The 18,130-nt window shown below is 46.3% G+C and overlaps 1 protein-coding gene across 10 annotated transcripts in view; it reads left to right on the forward strand.

The window, feature by feature from the left end:
• Positions 1-18,130, forward strand: part of tox2 (TOX high mobility group box family member 2) — a 225,498-nt gene that overhangs the window by 182,137 nt on the left and 25,231 nt on the right. For 7 of the 10 annotated variants that reach the window (XR_013578398.1, XM_078554782.1, XM_078554781.1 and 4 more), the window contains 2 exons: positions 2,870-3,121; positions 15,425-15,652. Coding sequence is in view for 9 of the 10 variants with exons in the window: in XM_078554782.1 (XP_078410908.1) it covers positions 2,870-3,121; positions 15,425-15,652 (480 nt within the window). In the remaining variant the exon portion in view is untranslated. The remainder of the gene's footprint in view (positions 1-2,869; positions 3,122-15,424; positions 15,653-18,130) is intronic. The other 3 variants (XM_078554787.1, XM_078554785.1, XM_078554786.1) reach the window with 1 other exon arrangement.

Here is an 18,130-nt window from a genome sequence, read left to right on the forward strand (position 1 = left end):
ATGGACTAATAACTCCCTTAGAGAGAAAATTCCTCTTCATCTGCATCTTAAATGTGAAACTGGGGCCCCGAGTTCTAGATTTCACCGTGAGAGGAAACATCCTCTCAGCATCCACCCAGTCAAACCCCCTCAGAATCTTATATGTTTCAACGAGATTACCTCTCATTCTTCTAAACTGCAATGAGTATAGGCCCAACCTGCTCAAACTCTCCTCATAAGACAACGCCTTCATCTCAGGAATCAGCCTAATGAACCTTCTCTGAACTGTTTCTAAGACAAGTATGTCCCTCCTCAAATAAGGTGACCAAAACTGAACACAGTACTTACTCTATGTGTGGTCTCATCAATGCCCTGCACAGTTGTAGCAAGACCTCCCTGCTTTTATACTCCATTCACCTTGCAATAAAGGCCAGAATTCCATTGGCTTTCCTAATTACTTGCTGTACCTGCCTGCTAACTTTTTGTGATTAATGTACGAGGACACCCAGATCTCTCTGTATCATAGCATTCTGCAGTCTCTCTCCATTTAAATAATCTGCTTTCCTGTTCTTCCTGCCAAAGTGGACAACCTCATGTTTCCCACATTATAATCCCTCTGTCAAATTGCCGTCCACTCACTGAGCCTATCTATGTCCCTTTGCAGGCTCAGTCCTCTCCTCACAACTCGCTTTCCCACCTGTTTTTGAATTGTCAGCAAATTTGATTACAATACAGTTGTTCCCTTCATCCAAATCATGAATGTAGATTGTAAATAGCTGAGGACCCAGCACTGATCCAGGTGGTACTCCACCAGTTACAGTTTGCCAACCTGAAAATGACCCATTTATCCTGACTCTCTGTTTCCTGTTAGTCGGCCAATCTTCAATCCATGCTAATCACCCCCAACACCCTGAGCAGTAGCCAGCATCTTGTGCAATAACCTTTTATGTGGCATCTTATTGAATGCCTTTTGGGAATCCAAATAAACCACATCCACAGGTTCCCCTTTATCCACTCTGCTTGCTACATCCTCAAAGAACTCTAATAAATTTGCCAAACTCAATTCCCTTTCATAAAACCATGTTGACTCTGTCCCTTTAACTGTACTTTGAATCTCTGAAGACTCAATACACTAGCATAAATCCCCTTTCCAATAATCCTCTATATATTCTCAACCAAACCCAAAGCTAATGGTACTTTATATTATGAAGAAAAAAAGATGCCTTGCTCCTGACTGACAGCTGAAAAAAACAGGAGGAGTTTTTGTTCAGTGAAACAGTTGTAAAGGGGATCGAGAGATTATACTGGGGAAATCTGCAGAACCATCAGTTTGTTAATCAGCCCTCTGTCATGGGGTGTTATGTGAACTCAAGCCACATGGATCCAAACAAGGTTACATCAGTCTCGTCTGCTTTGAGTTCTGAGAGTACAATTCAGAAAGATGGGTTAATCAGGCTACTGATTGATGTTGTCAATCAGAAAGGTGCTTTTTACTTAGTTGTGAAACAGCTGGGTTGGCAGAGGGTAGAGTATAAATCAAAGCAGATTGTATTGGTAATGTTTAAGGCTTTGATCAGACCCCAGCTGGAATCCTGTGTACAGTTCTGATCACCTAATCAGAGGACAGGTATGATTACCCTGGGGAGCTTAGAGGGCCCAGGCATTGGAGGTGAAGGTAAAAGTCACGAATCTACAGCCCTGAAGAGATGTTAAACATGTTCAGCTTGCCGACTTTGGAAAGAAGGAGACTTTGAGGTGTCGTCAAAGCAGTTTTCAAGGTTATGGAGGGAGTTGGTGAAGTTAATCCAGGAGACTGTTTACCTGGGGAAAAGGCCAAAAACATCACAACAACACTAGGGAGTTAGAAACAAGTGAAGGGTGTGAAACCTACCATTTATATCCAGGGCCATAGTTTGATCGAACCAAGTACTTGGGCAGGTCAGTGAAGCAGACAATAAAAATCTGTCAACAGCTTATATTTATATAATTTAAAACATTCTAAGGTGCTTCACAGAAGCATTATGAAGCCAAATCTGACACCAAGCCACATAAGGCAATATTAGGACAAACAACCAAAAGCTTGGTCAATGTGGTGGGTTTAAAGGAGTGTCTTAATGAGGAAAGGGGGATAATGAATCAGAAAGGTTTAGGGAAGGAATTCCAGAGCTTAGGGCCCAGGCAGCTGAAGACATGTACCCCGCCAATAGTGGAATCATTAAAACAAGGGGTGTTCAAGAGGGCAGAATTAGATATCTCAGGGGGTAGATATCTCAGAGGGTTATGAGGCTGCTGTCAGGGTGTCCAGGTGTGAAAAAGAAAATAAGGAAATGATGCACAGACAGATAGGTGTGGGTTAGATCGCCAAAAAGGAGACAGGTGTGTTGGTTTGATGACCTTTTGCCAAAACTGATCTTTCAATTGCTTCCATATATTAAAAAAAGAATAAAAAAATACCAGTTTATTATTTATGAATAGGTGAGTAAAGTGGGTTTCAGATTCTACTCCAGTTCCTGTGAGATCTTTTTCAAATGTGTTTTTCTTGAGTACCTACCTACCAATTGCAAACACACTCCTTCATATTGCGATGGCAAAGTGACCCAGTCTGAAGACTCCTTCAGAAACCACAACCGTAGCAGTCTAGAAGTTCTTTTTTTGTTCAGTTTTAACCACCCCGAGGCCTAAAATGGAATATCAGCCCCTCACTCACTGTTAACCTAGTGACCTGACCTCAGACAACCCTAGGACTTGAGCCAATGACCATTTAGAGCATCAATATCTCGCTGTGATTTTTTTTCTTTTAACTAGAATTATTTTTCTGAAAAATGTGACAGAAATTAGTTCCTAGCCCATGCAACTAATGTGCTGTTAAAAATTCATCTTTCTCCACCAGATGCATGGAATGGGTCATCCAGAAGGTCCTCAGTACGATTCAGGACCTCAACACCCATTGGTCAGTCGGTCAGGAATAATGCCGCCTAGTCACATGCCTGCCATTAGCCATTCACAACTGAATGCTCAGGTCAGCCTGAATGTGGGTAGGAGCATTCTGACACATGGCTCTCCCTCGCCCCCAGGAAGCAAGTCAGCTACCCCCTCGCCCTCAAGCTCAGCGCATGAAGAGGAGGCCGATCACTTGTCCAAGGTACCACTGAATATTTGCTTCTACCTGCCTCACGGTAGTTCCTTTGTTCCATAGCCACTGTGGGTAACTGTCCTACAAAGAGCCTAACGTCACAGTGTTGAGGATGTGTCCAGAGCAGGGCGGAAGTACACAGGCATTCGATAATCTAGTTCAGTCATTTTTGAGTCCTTTATAAAACATTGAAAGTGTCGAATGTAAATCTCTTCATGATAATTAAGCTATAAAGGCACTTGAAATATTCAGAATACAGTAAGATCTAAATTCCTTGGATTGAGCAGAAGAGACTAGAATCACACAGCAGATTGAGCAGCGTCTAAAAGAGAAAAAATGTTTACTTTTTTTTGTGTGAATTTTATGTTCAGTAAGATGCCAGAAGTTAATAGCATAAAAAGCAAAATACTCCTGGAAATCTGAAACAAAAACAGAAAATGCTGGAGAAACTCAGCAGGTCTGACAGCTTCTGTGGAGAGAGAGAAACAGAGTTAACGTTTCGAGTCCGTGTGACTCGAAGAAGGGTCATACGCGCTCGAAAACGTTAACTTTGTCTTTCCTTCTTCACAGATACTGTCAGACCTGCTGAGTTTTTCCAGCATTTTCTGTTTCTGTGCCAGAGGTTAACGCCATGCATTGGAGCCCTTTACATTTTGAGCGCTTGGTGTTGGTAGCAATCACTCCCAGCTAGCTTATAGGATAGCTCGAACCAGTGCGAGGCTCCCTCTGCTCTGAGCCAACAGATCGAACCTTAATGGATCATCTGCTGCCTCATTAGTCATTCACACATGGCCTTGGACTTGCCAATGAAAAGGGTCGAAGTCTCTCTTTTCAATGCTGCTCCGACCTGCCACACGGATGAATGTCTCCTGCACACTCCAGGCAGGAATTCTGATAAGAAAGTTGATGAGGGAAGGGGATCAGTGAAGGAGCGAGGGAATGGGGGAGGGAGAGGGAAGTTAGTTCGTTTGGATATCCTCTTTTCAGTTAGGAAGATTGTACCTCTTTCCTCCCAGTAATTGGCTATTTGCTGATCCTCAGAGAGAATTTTACAATCTATAAACATAATTCACGAAAATGGCAAATCAAGTAATTTTCAATAAAATTCAGTAAATGTCCCTTCCTAATTCGATAGCATATTTGTGTAAAAGGTAAAAGAATTTCCACATTCTGCTCTCACACACCACCGGAATATCAATATCTTATCCGAAAGATTTCAATCTCCCTTTTCCATATTTTGAGCACTTGTGATTTTCTTGCTCCTGTATAAAGTAGAGACTGTTTTACTCTGGGTTTTACTGACGCTGTTCGAGTTTTCAGCCTCATGAATCCTGGTTTCTGCTGCTCTGTCCAGTTCATCATCTACATGGTCAGGATGGTAATGGCCGGAATTTTCTGCCCCACTGACAACGGACTTCATGGCAGGCGGGGGGTGGGGGGGACAGTGTGGCCGGGGGGACAGTGTGACCGGGGGGGACAGTGTGGCCAGGGGGAACAGTGTGGCAGACGGACAGTGTGGCGGGGGACAGTGTGGCGGGGGGACAGTGTGACGGGGGGACAGTGTGGCGGACGGACAGTGTGGCGGACGGGACAGTGTGGCGGGGGGGACAGTGTGGCGGGGGGGACAGTGTGGCGGGGGGGACATTGTGGCGGGGGGACAGTATGGCGGACGGACAGTGAGGCAGGGGGACAGTATGGCGGACGGACAGTGTGGCGGGTGTGCTGAAGGAAGCAGCTACGCATTAGGGAAACCTTGTATAAAGTGAACGTTCTCCCACAGCTGAGAGAGATCAGCCACATTGACTTGCTTGGAGTCGGGCTCGAGCTTACTTGTCCACTCAAGCAATGCAGAGGCCTCAAAGGTCCACCAAATACTCCTGAACTTTGCAGGCCTCTGGCACAGACTGCAAATTAATGAACATTTAGTGGGCTGCAGAACAGTTGGACGATTGGGTACGTTGTACAATCTCCTCGCTAAAGCTGGGCCATGGATCAGTCACTGGTGGAGACACTTACAGCCCCTTTGCAATGTCAGCATCCCGGTCTGGACCAGTCTCCCCCATGGTTGAAGCTAACAGTGCAGCCTTGCAGTGTGGGTTAGGAAAATGGCTGTGCCTGAGCTGAGAGCACAGCGTGCAGTCCAATGGGCAAAGCTGCTGCCAGTCGGTCAGGTGGAGTGGGGCGGAGGTGGGTGAGGTTTTGGGTAGTCATGTGGTGACCAGCACTCTCCGGCATTCGTTAAGGGACCTTGAGACAGTGGCTTCTTGGAGGGGTCTCCACAGGTGACCTCTCCAGTAGCTCTTTCCAGGGGTCCACAGGTGACCTCTGCAGGATCTCACAAGCCTCCATACAGAAGTGCATCCAGGAGGTCACAGACGCCATATCCACAAAGGCCACACAACTTTGTGCATTTCGCCCGGGATCAGGAAAGCCAGCGAGTAAGAGCGCTGGGATTTTCCCAGGTCTCAGGTTTCCCACAGGTGCAGGGAGCCATCGACTGCACTCACGTGATGCTCAGATCTCCATCGCAACACACGGTCAACTCCAACAACCACAAGGGCTTCCACTCACTGAACGTGCAGCTGGTGTGTGACCACCACAAACACATCCTGCAGGTCTGTGCACGGTTCCCAGGGAGTGTCCACGACTCCTACATTCTCAGTCAGTCTCAGATCCCTGACATCTTCCAGGGTCCACAGAAGCTGCAGGGTTGGCTCCTCAGGGACAAGGGCTACCCCCAGAGGCCGTGGCTGATGACACCCGTGCGACGGCCTCAGACTGCAGCAGAGAGAAGGTGTAAAGAGGCTCATACTGCAACTCGCTACTTGGTGGAGCAGACCATCGGGATGTTGAAGATGAGGTTCCGGTGCCTGGGCCGGTCTGGTGGGTTCCTGCAATAATCCACAGAGGGTATCACGTGTCATCATCACCTGCTGCATCCTTCACAACTGGCACTGAAACAGGGGGAGGAGCTGGCTGAGGAGGAGCTGCTCACCTCCTCCAATGAGGAGGACGCGACGGGGATCAGGGTGAGGAGGTCCTCAAAGGCGAGGATGACAGCGATGAGGCCCTCGCACTGGCCAGATGAGGCAGGTGTACTTGGGAGGCCCTCATAGCTGCTGGAGGATGCTGTTGACATGCAGAGAGGATACTCTATAGATCCTCACATTGCATCTGTGAAGGTTTGACTCCAATCTGGCTGATGGCAGCCCACATACCCTCTGTGATAAGGCTCCTGTGATGGAGACACAGGAGATGCCCATAGTCCCTACATTCAGGAGGATGATGACGACAGGCAGTGAGGACACTCCATAGATCCTCACATAGTTTATGTGAATATCTGACTCCTGTCTGGCTGATGGCACCTCACTTGAGCTCTGTGAACAGGGTCAATCATGGAGATACAGCAAGGAAACTTTAACCTCCTGACCCTATGGCATCCTTTGTGAGCTGAACCCTTCAGGACCACCCTGTCAACAGGACCAAGCTGTTTGAGCTTGTGCCAAAATTGGGAGAGCTGTCTCACAGACTAGTCAAGCAACAGCCTGACATAGTCATCCTCACGGAATCATACCTTACAGATAATGTCCCAGACACCAGCATCACCATCCCTGGGTATGTCCTGTCCCACTGGCAGGACAGGCCCAGCAGAGGTGGCGGCACAGTGGTATACAGTCAGGAGGGAGTTGCATTGGGAGCCCTCAATATTGACTCTGAACCCCATGATGTCTCATGGCATCAGGTCAAACATGGGTAAGGAAACCTCCTGCTGATTACCACGTACCGCCCTCCCTCAGCTGATGAATCAGTGCTCCTCCATGTTCAACATCACTTGGAGGAAGCACTGAGGGTGGCAAGGGCACAGAATGTACTCTGGGTGGGGGACTTCAATGTCCATCAGCAAGAGTGTCTCGGCAGCACCACTACTGACCGAGCTGGCTGAGTCCTAAAGGACATAGCTGCTAGACTGGGTCTGCGGCAGGTGGTGAGGGAACCAACAAGAGGAAAAAACATACTTGACCTCATTCTCACCAACCTGCCTGCCGCAGATGCATCTGTCCATGAGAGTATCGGTAGGAGTGACCACCACACAGTCATTGTGGAGACAAAGTCCCGCCTTCACATTGAGGATACCCTCGATCGTGCTGTGTGGCAGTACCATTGTGCTAAATGGGATAGATTTCAAACAGATCTAGTAACTCCAAAGTGGGTATCCATGAGGCGCTGTGGGCCATCAGCAGCAGCAGAATTGTACTCGAACACAATCTGTAACCTCATGGCCTGGCATACCCCCGACTCTAGCATTGCCACCAAGGCAGGGGATCAACCCTGGTTCAATGAAGAGTGCAGGAGGGCATGCCAGGAGCAGCACCAGGCATACCTAAAAATGAGCTGTCAACCTGGTGAAGCTATAACACAGGACTACTTGTGTGCCAAACAGTAAATAAGCAGCAAGTGATAATCAGAGCTAAGCGATCCCACAACCAACGGATCAGATCTAAGTTTTGCAGTCCTGCCACATCCAGTTGTGAATGGTGGTGGACAATTAAACAAGTCGCTGGAGGAGGAGGCTCCACAAATATCCCCATCCTCAATGATGCAGGAAACATAGGAACATAGAGAATAGGAGCAGGAGTAGGCAATTCGGCCCTTCGAGCCTGCTCTACCATTCAATATGATCATGGCTGATTCTCTATCTCAATTCCATCCTCATGCTCCCTCCTGTAATGGCACAGCCGATAGTAAATGCTGAGCTGCTCAAATCTCAAAGGGAAACTTGAAACAACTACCACAACTGTTTTGCAATTTGTATAAATTTTGAAATGCGTGCCTTGAGTTCAGTAGTAATAAGACCACCGAGTCTTATAGGTTTTTTACAAAACTAAATTAAGCCTTTATTAATAAAAGAAATGATTTTAAGTACACGAAGATCTACAAATTACAACTATGATAATTTCTAAATCCCCTAGTTAATCCAACTCCCAGTTACACTTTTGTTAAGGCAACAGTAAGACACGCAGATTTTAAAAGACCCAGGCAAAGAAACATGACCCTAAACAATCTAATTCAAAGTGAGTTTTCTTAACTTCAGTTCTTTGTAGACAGCAGCGTGAGGCTTAGATGCTGGAGGTTTTTCACACTTGTTTTTGATCTTAGAAAGCCTGTCCTCACACACAGCCTTCTCTCCTTTATACGTATTTTTGCCTTTTTGCGAATGGCAAATTCCCATTGTTTCACTATTTCTTTGGACTTTACCTCTCTAATAATAAAAATCTCTCATAGTACCAATTTTACCAGTAATCTTTGGGAAAATAAACACACTCTTTCTTAACTTCTCCTGGCTAGGTGACGCATTTCACCCCTCCTTTGAATTCAAGCTAGTCTGGTTTACTTAAAATGCAAATGTCCCCTTTACCTCTTACATTATAAAACTCCCCCATGTTTACCGACTTAACATTTCAAACCTAGCTTATCTTTGATACATCAAAGCCTTCAGTCCAGTTGCCTTTAATTCAATTAAGTCACACACACACACACACACACATAGACATAGACACAGACCCCACTATTACACTACTTTACAATAAATTCCAATAACAATATGAAAATTATTATATCTTCCTGACACTCCCCATACCCCTTGACACCTTTAGAGTCTGGAAATCTATCCATTCCCTTGTTAAATATATTCAGTGACTTGGCCTCCACAGCCTCTGTGATAGAGAATTCCACAGGTTCACCACCCTCTGAGTGAAGGTGTTTCTCCTCATCTCAGTCCTAAATGGTCTATCCCATATCCTGAGACTGTGACCCCTTGTTCTAGACCCCCCCAGCCAGAGGAAACATCATCCCTGCATCCAGTCTGTCCAGCCCTGTCAGAGTTTTATACATTTCAATGAGATCCTCTCTCATTCTTCTAAACTCCAGTGAATACAGGGCCTAGTCAGCCCAATCTCGCCTCATACAACAATCCTGCCATCCCAGGAATCAGTCTGGTGAACCTTCGCTGCACTCCCTCTATGGCAAGTATATCCTTTCTTAGGTAAAGAGCCCAGCACATCAGTGCAAAAGATAAGGCTGAAGCATTCACAACAATCTTCAGCCAGAAATGCAGAATTGATGATCCATCTTGGCCTCCTCCGGAGGTCCCCAGAATCATAGATGTCAGTTTTCAGCCAATTTAATTCAGTGCACGTGATATCAAGAAACACTGAAGGCACTGGATACTGCAAAGGCTATGTGTCCTGACAATATTCCAGCAATAATACTGAAGACTTGTGCTCCAGAACTTGCCGCGCCCCTAGCCAAGCTGCTCCAGTACAGCTACAACACTGGCATCTACCCAGCTATGTGGAAAATTGCCCATGTATGTCCTGTACACAAGAAGCAGGACAAATCCAACCTGGCCAATTACCGCCCCATCAGTCTACTCTCGATCATCAGTAAAGTAATGGAAGGGGTCATCAACAGTGCTATCAAGCAGCACTCACTTAGCAATAACCTGCTCACTGATGCCCAGTTTGGATTCCGCCAGGGCCACTCAGCTCCTGACCTCATTACAGCCTTAGTTCAAACATGGACAAAAGAGCTGAATTCCCAAGGTGAGGTGAGAGTGACTGCCCTTGACATCAAGGCAGCATTTGACCGAGTGTGGCATCAAGGAGCCCTAGCAAAACTGGGGTCAATGGGAATCAGGGGGAAAACTCTCCGCTGGTTGGAGTCATGCCTAGCACAAAGGAAGATGGTTAAAGTTGTTGGAGGTCAATCATCTCAGCTCCAGGACATCACTGCAGGAGTTCCTCAGGGTAGTGTCCTCGGCCCAACCATCTTCAGCTGCTTCATCAATGACCTTCCTTCCATCATAAGGCCAGGAGTGGGGATGTTCACTGATGATTGCACAATGTTCAGCACCATTCGGAACTCCTCAGATACTGAAGCTGCCCATGTCTAAATGCTGCAAGACCTGGACAATATCCAGGCTTGGGCTGACAAGTGGCAAGTAACATTCGCGCCACACAAGTGCCAGGCAATGACCATCTCCAACAAGAGAGAATCCAACCACCGCCCTTGACGTTCAATGGCATTACCATCACTGAATCCCCCACTATCACATTCTCAGGGTTACCATTGATCAGAAATTGAACTGGATTAGTCATATCAATACTGTGGCTGCACGAGCAGGTCAGAGGCTAGGGATCCTGCAACAAGTAACTCACTTTCTGACTCTCCAAAGCCTGTCCACCATCTACAAGGCACAAGTCAGGAGTGTGATGGAATACTCCCCATTTGCCTGGATGGATGCAGCTCCCACAACACTCAAGAAGCTCGACACCATCCAGGACAAAGCACCTGCTTGATTAGCATCACTTCCACAAACGTTCACCATTGGCACACAGTAACAGCATCTACAAGATGCACTGCAGGAATTCACTAAGGCTCCTTAGGCAGCACCTTCCAAACCCACGACTGCTATCATCCTGAAGGACAAGAGCAGCAGATAGATGGGAACACCACCACCTGGAAGTTCCTCTCCAAGTCACTCACCATCCTGACTTGGAAACATATCACCGTTCCTTCACTGTCGCTGGGTCAAAATCCTGGAACTCCCTCCCTAACAGCACTGTGGGTGTACCTACACCACATGGACTGCAGCGGTTCAAGAAGGCAGCTAAACACCACCTTCTCAAGGGCAACTAGGGATGGGCAATAAACACTGGCCTAGCCAGCGAAGCCCACATCCCGTGAATTAATAAAAAAACAGGACACCATCCTCAGGGCAGATGAAGGTGTGTGTGAGAGAGTGAATGGTGATGTCCCTTGAACTGACAGTGAGTGAGATCCCTGTGGATGTGCGATGGGTTTGTGAGTGTGTGACTCGGGAGTGATGAGAAGGGTAACTTACCCTGGCAGAACGGAGGAGATCATTCATCCTCTTGTGGCACTGGGTGGCTGTCCTCTTTTGCAGGACATTGGCACTGACCACCACCTCCCATTCTGTATTTGTCATCTTTTTCTTCACCCAGAGAGCTGGGTAGAGGACTTCATGGCGGAGCCTCCATTGCGTCCAGTAGGCGCCCGAGGGAGTCATCGATACATTTGAGGGCAGCGCGTTTCCTCCCTTTGGCAGCCGTGACTTTGCAGCAGCTTCCGATGCCTCAGAGAGAGGCTAGCTCTCTGCAGGGGGCGGTGCCCGGATTACTGCAGGCCTGAGGTGATGGCGGGGCGGGAGAATCAGGAGCCGCTCTGCCAGCGACTCGGCATGTTTCCCAGGAATGCATTATTAAAGAGTCATTATTAAAATGGGATGATACGGCGCAAAAACCTGACATTGTGGCCAGTAAGTAAAACACCCTTTTTCCCGACCGCTACCACATTTAGTACAAACGTGGGATAGATTCCGCCCAATGTTTTCATTTTCCACAGCAGTCATCCTATGCTCTGAATGGGATTGCTAGCGTGGTATTGAACCTACCACAACAACAACTTGTATTTATATAGTACCTTTAACATCATAAAATCTTCCAAGGTGCTTCACAGGAGCATTATTGCACAAAACTTGAGACCGAGCCACATAAGGAGATATTAAGATAGGACTTTGTCAAGGAGGTAGATTTTAAGGAGCGCCTTAAATGCGGAGAGAGAGGTAGAGAGGTGGAGAGGTTTAGGGAGAGCCTTCCAGAGATTAGGGCCTATACAGCTGAAGGTCCAGCCACCAACTAAACCATGCAGAGGGCACATTCCCATTTAGAACTACATGGAGACTGCTGACAGATACAGATGTACATTTTAGGTGTGATCATTTTCAAATGTTACTCAGTCCTGTTCCAGATTCCAAACCTTAATGTCCATCTCTCTCTCTCTCTCTCTCTCTCGGGACCTGACCTGCTGTATCTTTTATTTTAAGCATTTGTTCTCTAATTTATATATATTTTTTTCCTTGTCGTCTTCAGTATTTCACAGCAAAACATTTTATGAATTCCACAGAGGGAACATTTTTGATCTCTACACCACCACGTTTACTTTACTTCTTTAGGTATTTAGTCAGATGAGTGACTAGAAAGATAACCGCAAAACAATTTGTAAGTAAAACACACAGAGCAGCTGTTAACCCACCTCAGCAATCTTACTTAAAGAACTTAAAGAGTTATTTAGGAAATGGTCAACAAGCAAATTGTCTTATTCTTACTGGCTTGTTTATTTTCCCACATTCATTGGCAGTAGTGGATATTCCACATTTTACATAGAATTTACAGGACAGCAACAGGCCACTCGGCCCAACTGGTCAATACCAGTGCCTGTGCTCCACACGAGTCTCCTTCAACCCCCTTTTCATCTCACCCTATCAATGTAGCCTTGTCTTCCTTTCTCCCTTGTTTATCCAGCCTCCCCTTAACTGTATCTATACTTTCATCTTAACCATTCCCTGTGGTTGCGAGTTCCATATTCTCACCACTCTCTGGGTATAAAATGTTTCTCCTGAATTCCTGATTGGATTTATTGGATTTATCTTATATTGATGGCTCTAATTCTCACCCGCAAGTGGAAACATCTTCTCTATGTCTAACTTATCAAAACCCTTCCATAATCTCAAAAACCTCGATCCGGTCACCCCACAGTCTTCTCTGGCCTGAAGAAAAGAACCCCAGCCTGTACAGAATTTCCTGATAACTATAACCTATCATTTCTGGTACCATTGGAATAAATCCATTTTGTACCTTTTCTAGTGCCTCTATATCCTTTTTATAATGTGGAAACCAGACCTCTTGACAGTACTCCAAGTGAGGTCTAACACCTCCCTGTTGCTTTACAGGATTGTCACTATTGACACAAAGAGGTAAGTGGTTAGTGATGGTGTGAATGTGAGATCGGAAGCTCATCTCAAGGTCGAATGTGACACCAAGGCTGTGAACACTCTGGTTTAGTCTCAGACTGTTGCCAAGACGAAGGATGTGTTCAGTAGCTAAGGAATAGAATTTAGAGCTGAATTGAAAGCAATGGCTTCAGTCTTCCCAAGATTTAATTAGAGGAAATTTCTGCTCATCCAGGGCTGGATGTCAGATAAATAGCCTGATAATTTAGCAACAGTGGAGGAGTCGAGAGAGGTGATGGTGAGGTAGAGCTGGGTGTCGTCAGGTACATGTGAAGCCTAACACTTTGTTTTTGGATGATATCGTTAAGGGGCAGAATGTAGATAGAAATAGGAGGTGTCAAGGATAGATCCTTGGGGAACACTAGAGGTAACATTGCGGGAACAGGAAGAAGAACCATTGTGGGTGATTGTCTAGCTATGACTGGTTAAATAAGAATGGAATTAGGTAAGTGCAGCTGAACGACAGTGGAGAGGAGTTGGAGGAAGATGGTGTGGTCAACCATGTCAAAGGCTGCAGACATGTCAAGAAGGACGAGGAGGGAAAGTTTACATCTGTCACAGTCACATAGGATGTTATTAGTGACTTTGATAAAAGCTGTTTCAGTTCTATGGCAGGGGCAGGAACCTGATTGGAGACATTCCGACATGGAGTTCCAAGGACTTTGAAAAAAAAAGGGAGGTTGGAAATGGGAAACTAGTTTGCAAAGATGGTGGGGCAAAGGGTTGATTTTTGGGGAGAAGGGTGATGACTCCAGATTTAATGGAGAGAGGGACAAAAGCTGAAGAGAGAGAACCATTAATATTGACGAAGATGAGGGGAGGCTGGGTGATTAGCAGTTTAGTGGGAATAGGATCAAGATTACAGGAGGTGGGTCTCATGGACAAAGTGAACTCAGAGGGGGCATGAGGGGAGATAGGAAAGAAACTAGAGAAAGATGTGAGTTCATGACCAGGGCAAGGTGGGAACCTTGGAGGAAATTTGGACTAGTGGAAGGGAGGGACAAGGCAGAGGCAGCTGATTGAATGGCCTTGATCTTGATGACAAAGAAGTCCATGAGTTCCTTACGTTTGTCATTGGAGGTGAGGGTAGAGGGGACAGGGGAGAGGGGTTTAAGAAGACCATTTACATTAGAGGAAAGAAGCTGGCTGTTATCTTTGCATTCCAAGATGATCCTGAATAATGAGTAGTGGAAGACGAGAAAATAGTGTTTTATGGGCCAGGACAGATCTGGAGGTGGATGGTCAAACCAGTTGCCCTTCATATCTGTTCAAGCCTGTGTCCCTTGGACTTAAGGGAGCGAAGGTGAGGGCAGTACCAGGAGGAATGGCCAGGGTGAGAGGGAGTAACAGTTTCACTGGGGACTAGGACATCAAAGGTGGAGGTGAGGATGCAGTTGTGCAAAGCAGCAGTTGCAGAAATGTTGGGGCAAATGACGTCTGGATAGTGGGATTTTGAAATTGAAGTTTGTAAGTGAATTGGGGAATAGGTTTTTCCAGGGATGGACACAGAAGGGGGTGGGGTTGGGGGGGGTAGACCGGGGGATGTGGGTGGTGAGCAATACAAGGAAGTGATCAGAGACGGCCTTACCTGCGATTGATATGATGGGAGATGGCATAGTCAAGGGGGAAGCTGTAAATACGAGTTTAATGGAAGGAGAGATTAAAGTAAGATTAGAGGGCAGTAAACTCAGAGGAGAGAGAACACGATGAATGGGGAAAGGGCAGGATAAATGAAATAGCTGTTTGAAAGATGGGCTGAATGTCATCCTTGTTACTAATGAGTCAGTGATTCATTCACTCACTGGGCTCAATAACTAGGGAGATGAAATGTTAGAGACCCCGAGGAAATTCAGCCTCAAGGTGACATGTGAGAAGCCTGAGGGGATCTACATGTTGTATGTTCACTGCCCATACACATGTCCAGACGGTTTGGAAGGGTCCATCTTACTGAGCAAATACCCAGCTGGTGTTGCCAACCCTCCAGAACTGGCCTGGATTTCTCCAGAAATCTCCAGATACTGCAACGAGCAAAAACCCAGGAGAAAAATGACAGGGGGGGCAATGAAAACAAAATGTTTTATTTTCATTTTCTTTAAACACTTTTGTTTACTAATTATTAGAAATATTGGAGGTCAGAAAATCATCCAATCGGGTAATGACGAGCTGATTTACTCCAATGGGTATTGGAAGGCGGGATGTTAGGATGGACGTGCCAGGTGACCAATGGGGGGTGGGGCAATTGGAGGCAGAAGATCAGGTGATGAGAACTCTCGGTAGATATTCAACCAGAACTGGTGACACTAAGTGAAGCCACTCAGTAGACGACAAGGACAGGTCAATATTATGAAGCTGACCGCATTTGCTAACAGCCACACAGAATGTTTGTGCAGTGTTGCAGCTAAAGATATCAGGTCAACGTTCACCAACTCCTTGCCTTACAGATCAGTGGGGAGAAGAGACCGTCAGTGGACATGGGCAAGAAGACAAAGACACAGAAGAAGAAGAAGAAGAAGGACCCAAATGAGCCACAGAAGCCGGTCTCCGCCTACGCCCTGTTCTTCAGAGATACACAAGCTGCAATCAAAGGTCAAAACCCCAATGCCACCTTCGGAGATGTTTCCAAAATCGTCGCTTCAATGTGGGATGGTCTGGGAGAGGAGCAGAAACAGGTAAAGACATAAACGAGAAATGTTTCAACTTACCTTTTTGGTTACATTTTGTTGTAAAAAGCAAGGATTGTCTTCAATTTACTGGATTTATTTTATTTTTATTCATTCATGGGGCGTGGGTGTCACTGGCTAGGTCAGCATTTATTGCCCCTGTTCAGAGGGCATTTAAGAGCCAACCACATTGCTGTGGGTCTGGAGTCACATGTAGGCCAGACCAGGTAAGGACAGCAGATTTCCTTCCCTAAAGGACATTTGTGAACCAGATGGGTTTTTACAACAATATTTTCACAGTCATCATTAGACTCTTAATTCCAGATTTTTATTAATTCCAATTCCACCAAATGCCATGATGGATTCAAACCCAGGTCCCCAGAGCATTACCCTGGGTCACTGCATTATCAGTCCAGTGACAATATCACTTCACCTTTCCTGAGGCAGTAGGTGTGTGTAAAACAGGAAACAATAAATGGAAAGCAACGAAAAGCAACACAGAGAGTAAAAGCGCAATTCAACTGCACCCACTCTCACATGAACTCACACTCACGTGTGGATGCTGGTGGAGTCTGAGTGGCTCAGTTGGTAGCGCCTTTATAACTGAGCCAGAAGGTCCCTGGTTTTAAGTCCCACTGCAGGACTTGTTGGCTATGGAAGGAGGCTCATGTTGCTCTAAGCAGATTGTTAATCAGTCTGAGAAATGCTTCTAATGCTCCCTACCATTCTCTCAAGTGTGAAAGTACACAAACTAAATGTGCTTACTCTCTCATAAGCTTAAACTGTCTCTCCTTGTAAAGGAAAAATACCAAGAGTCTCAGTGTTTGAAGTTTTTAGATACTGGAAGTGCATCTATAGATTATTAATCTGTAAAATTGATGCATCATCTCAGGAGATGGAACTGGAATGAACTGCTGCATCTATACATCAGCGATTGAAGATTGTAGAGAAGTGGCTGGATAGTATGGCCTGAGCTAGTTAGGGGTCAGTGAGCACAGTCCAGGGAATCCCATGATCAAATCTTCTGTGGTGGTTTTATCTGAGTGTAATTGTTTAACAAGTTATAGAGGATTTTATTCCAAAGCAATGAGCATGAGGAGCAACAGGGTGAATGAGAGGGATAGAGGAGACATCATGGGCTGAATGTTTCTCTTGTCGGGCGAGTGTTCAGCCAGCCTGAATGAGAGTAAAACAGTGTGTGATAACATCGGGCAAGAGTCCTGATGTCATCGTGCACTCTCGCGATATTTCGCTTGGAGGGCACGAGCGAGAGGCGGCTGCATGCCCTCCGACAATTAACCAGCCTATTAAGGCCCTTAATCGATTCATTGATTCGAATATTTTACTGCCCGTCCGACGGTTCGGTTGTCAGGCGGACGAGAAGGCCAAGCGGCCTTTACATTCTTGGTGGAACCACAGCCACGGGTGGGATGAGGTTTCGACCAGTGATTTAAAAAAAAAATTTAAACCTTTTAACACTCATATTTAACATGTCCCTGCTCATGTGACAGAGCCACATGTTTTAATATCTTTATTCTTATTGCAATAAACCTTCAGCTCCCTGAGGCAGCTCAGGGAGTTTTTAATGTGCACACCCCCCCCGGGCACACACACACACTTCCGTGTTCGTGCTCCTCCCGCCCTCACCACCAGCAACACTGCAGCGGGCATTGCCAGCTGGCTGGATGTTAATTGGCCGGCCAGCGTGAAATCGATGTCCGGGGCCCGATCGCGGTCAGTATTCGGCCTCGCGACCGCTGCCTGCCCAACGAGGGCAAAATCCTGCCCTTGTTTTTACCTCCATAAACCTGTTGGAGGATCCATTCCACAGCAGAGAGGGCGAGGAGAATAAGCGGCGATCTCACTCCCTGAGGTTACAGGGCAGCCGGGTGTGGGAGTGGAAACCGTTCACTCTGGTTAATAAGAAAGAACTTGGATTTACATGTAGAATCTTATCACATTCCCAAAGCCCTTCACAATGAGTGACCTTTGAAGTGTGAGCACTAACAAAGGCAAACGTGGCAGCTAAACCGCACATTCAGTGAAATCCCACACACAGCAAACACAGGACTGATCGGCTATTGTAGGAACTTACTTGGTGGTTTTGGTTGAGCAACAAATGTTGATCAAGAAACAACATCTTTCCTTCATATAGCACCTTCCACATAATCAAACATCCCAGGGTGCTTCACAGGAGTGTTATAAAGCAAGGCTTGACACCAGGCCAGATAAGGTGATATTAGAACAAGAGGCCAAAAGCTGAGACAGAGGTAGGTTTGAAGGAACATCTTAGAAGAGGAAAGTGAGGTAGAGAGTCAGAGAGGGGATGAGGGAGGGGAATTCCAGAGCTTAGGACCCCCAGGCAGCTGAAGGCGCGGCCGCCAATGGTGGAGTGATTAAAATCGGGGATTCTCAAGAGGCCAGAATTAGATAAGCGCACCTACCTCAGAGGGTCGATGGGCTCGAGGAGATTACAGAGATAGGGAG

The sequence above is a fragment of the Cetorhinus maximus genome, chromosome 13, assembly GCF_964194155.1.
Source record: "Cetorhinus maximus chromosome 13, sCetMax3.hap1.1, whole genome shotgun sequence".
Lineage (NCBI taxonomy): Eukaryota > Metazoa > Chordata > Chondrichthyes > Lamniformes > Cetorhinidae > Cetorhinus > Cetorhinus maximus.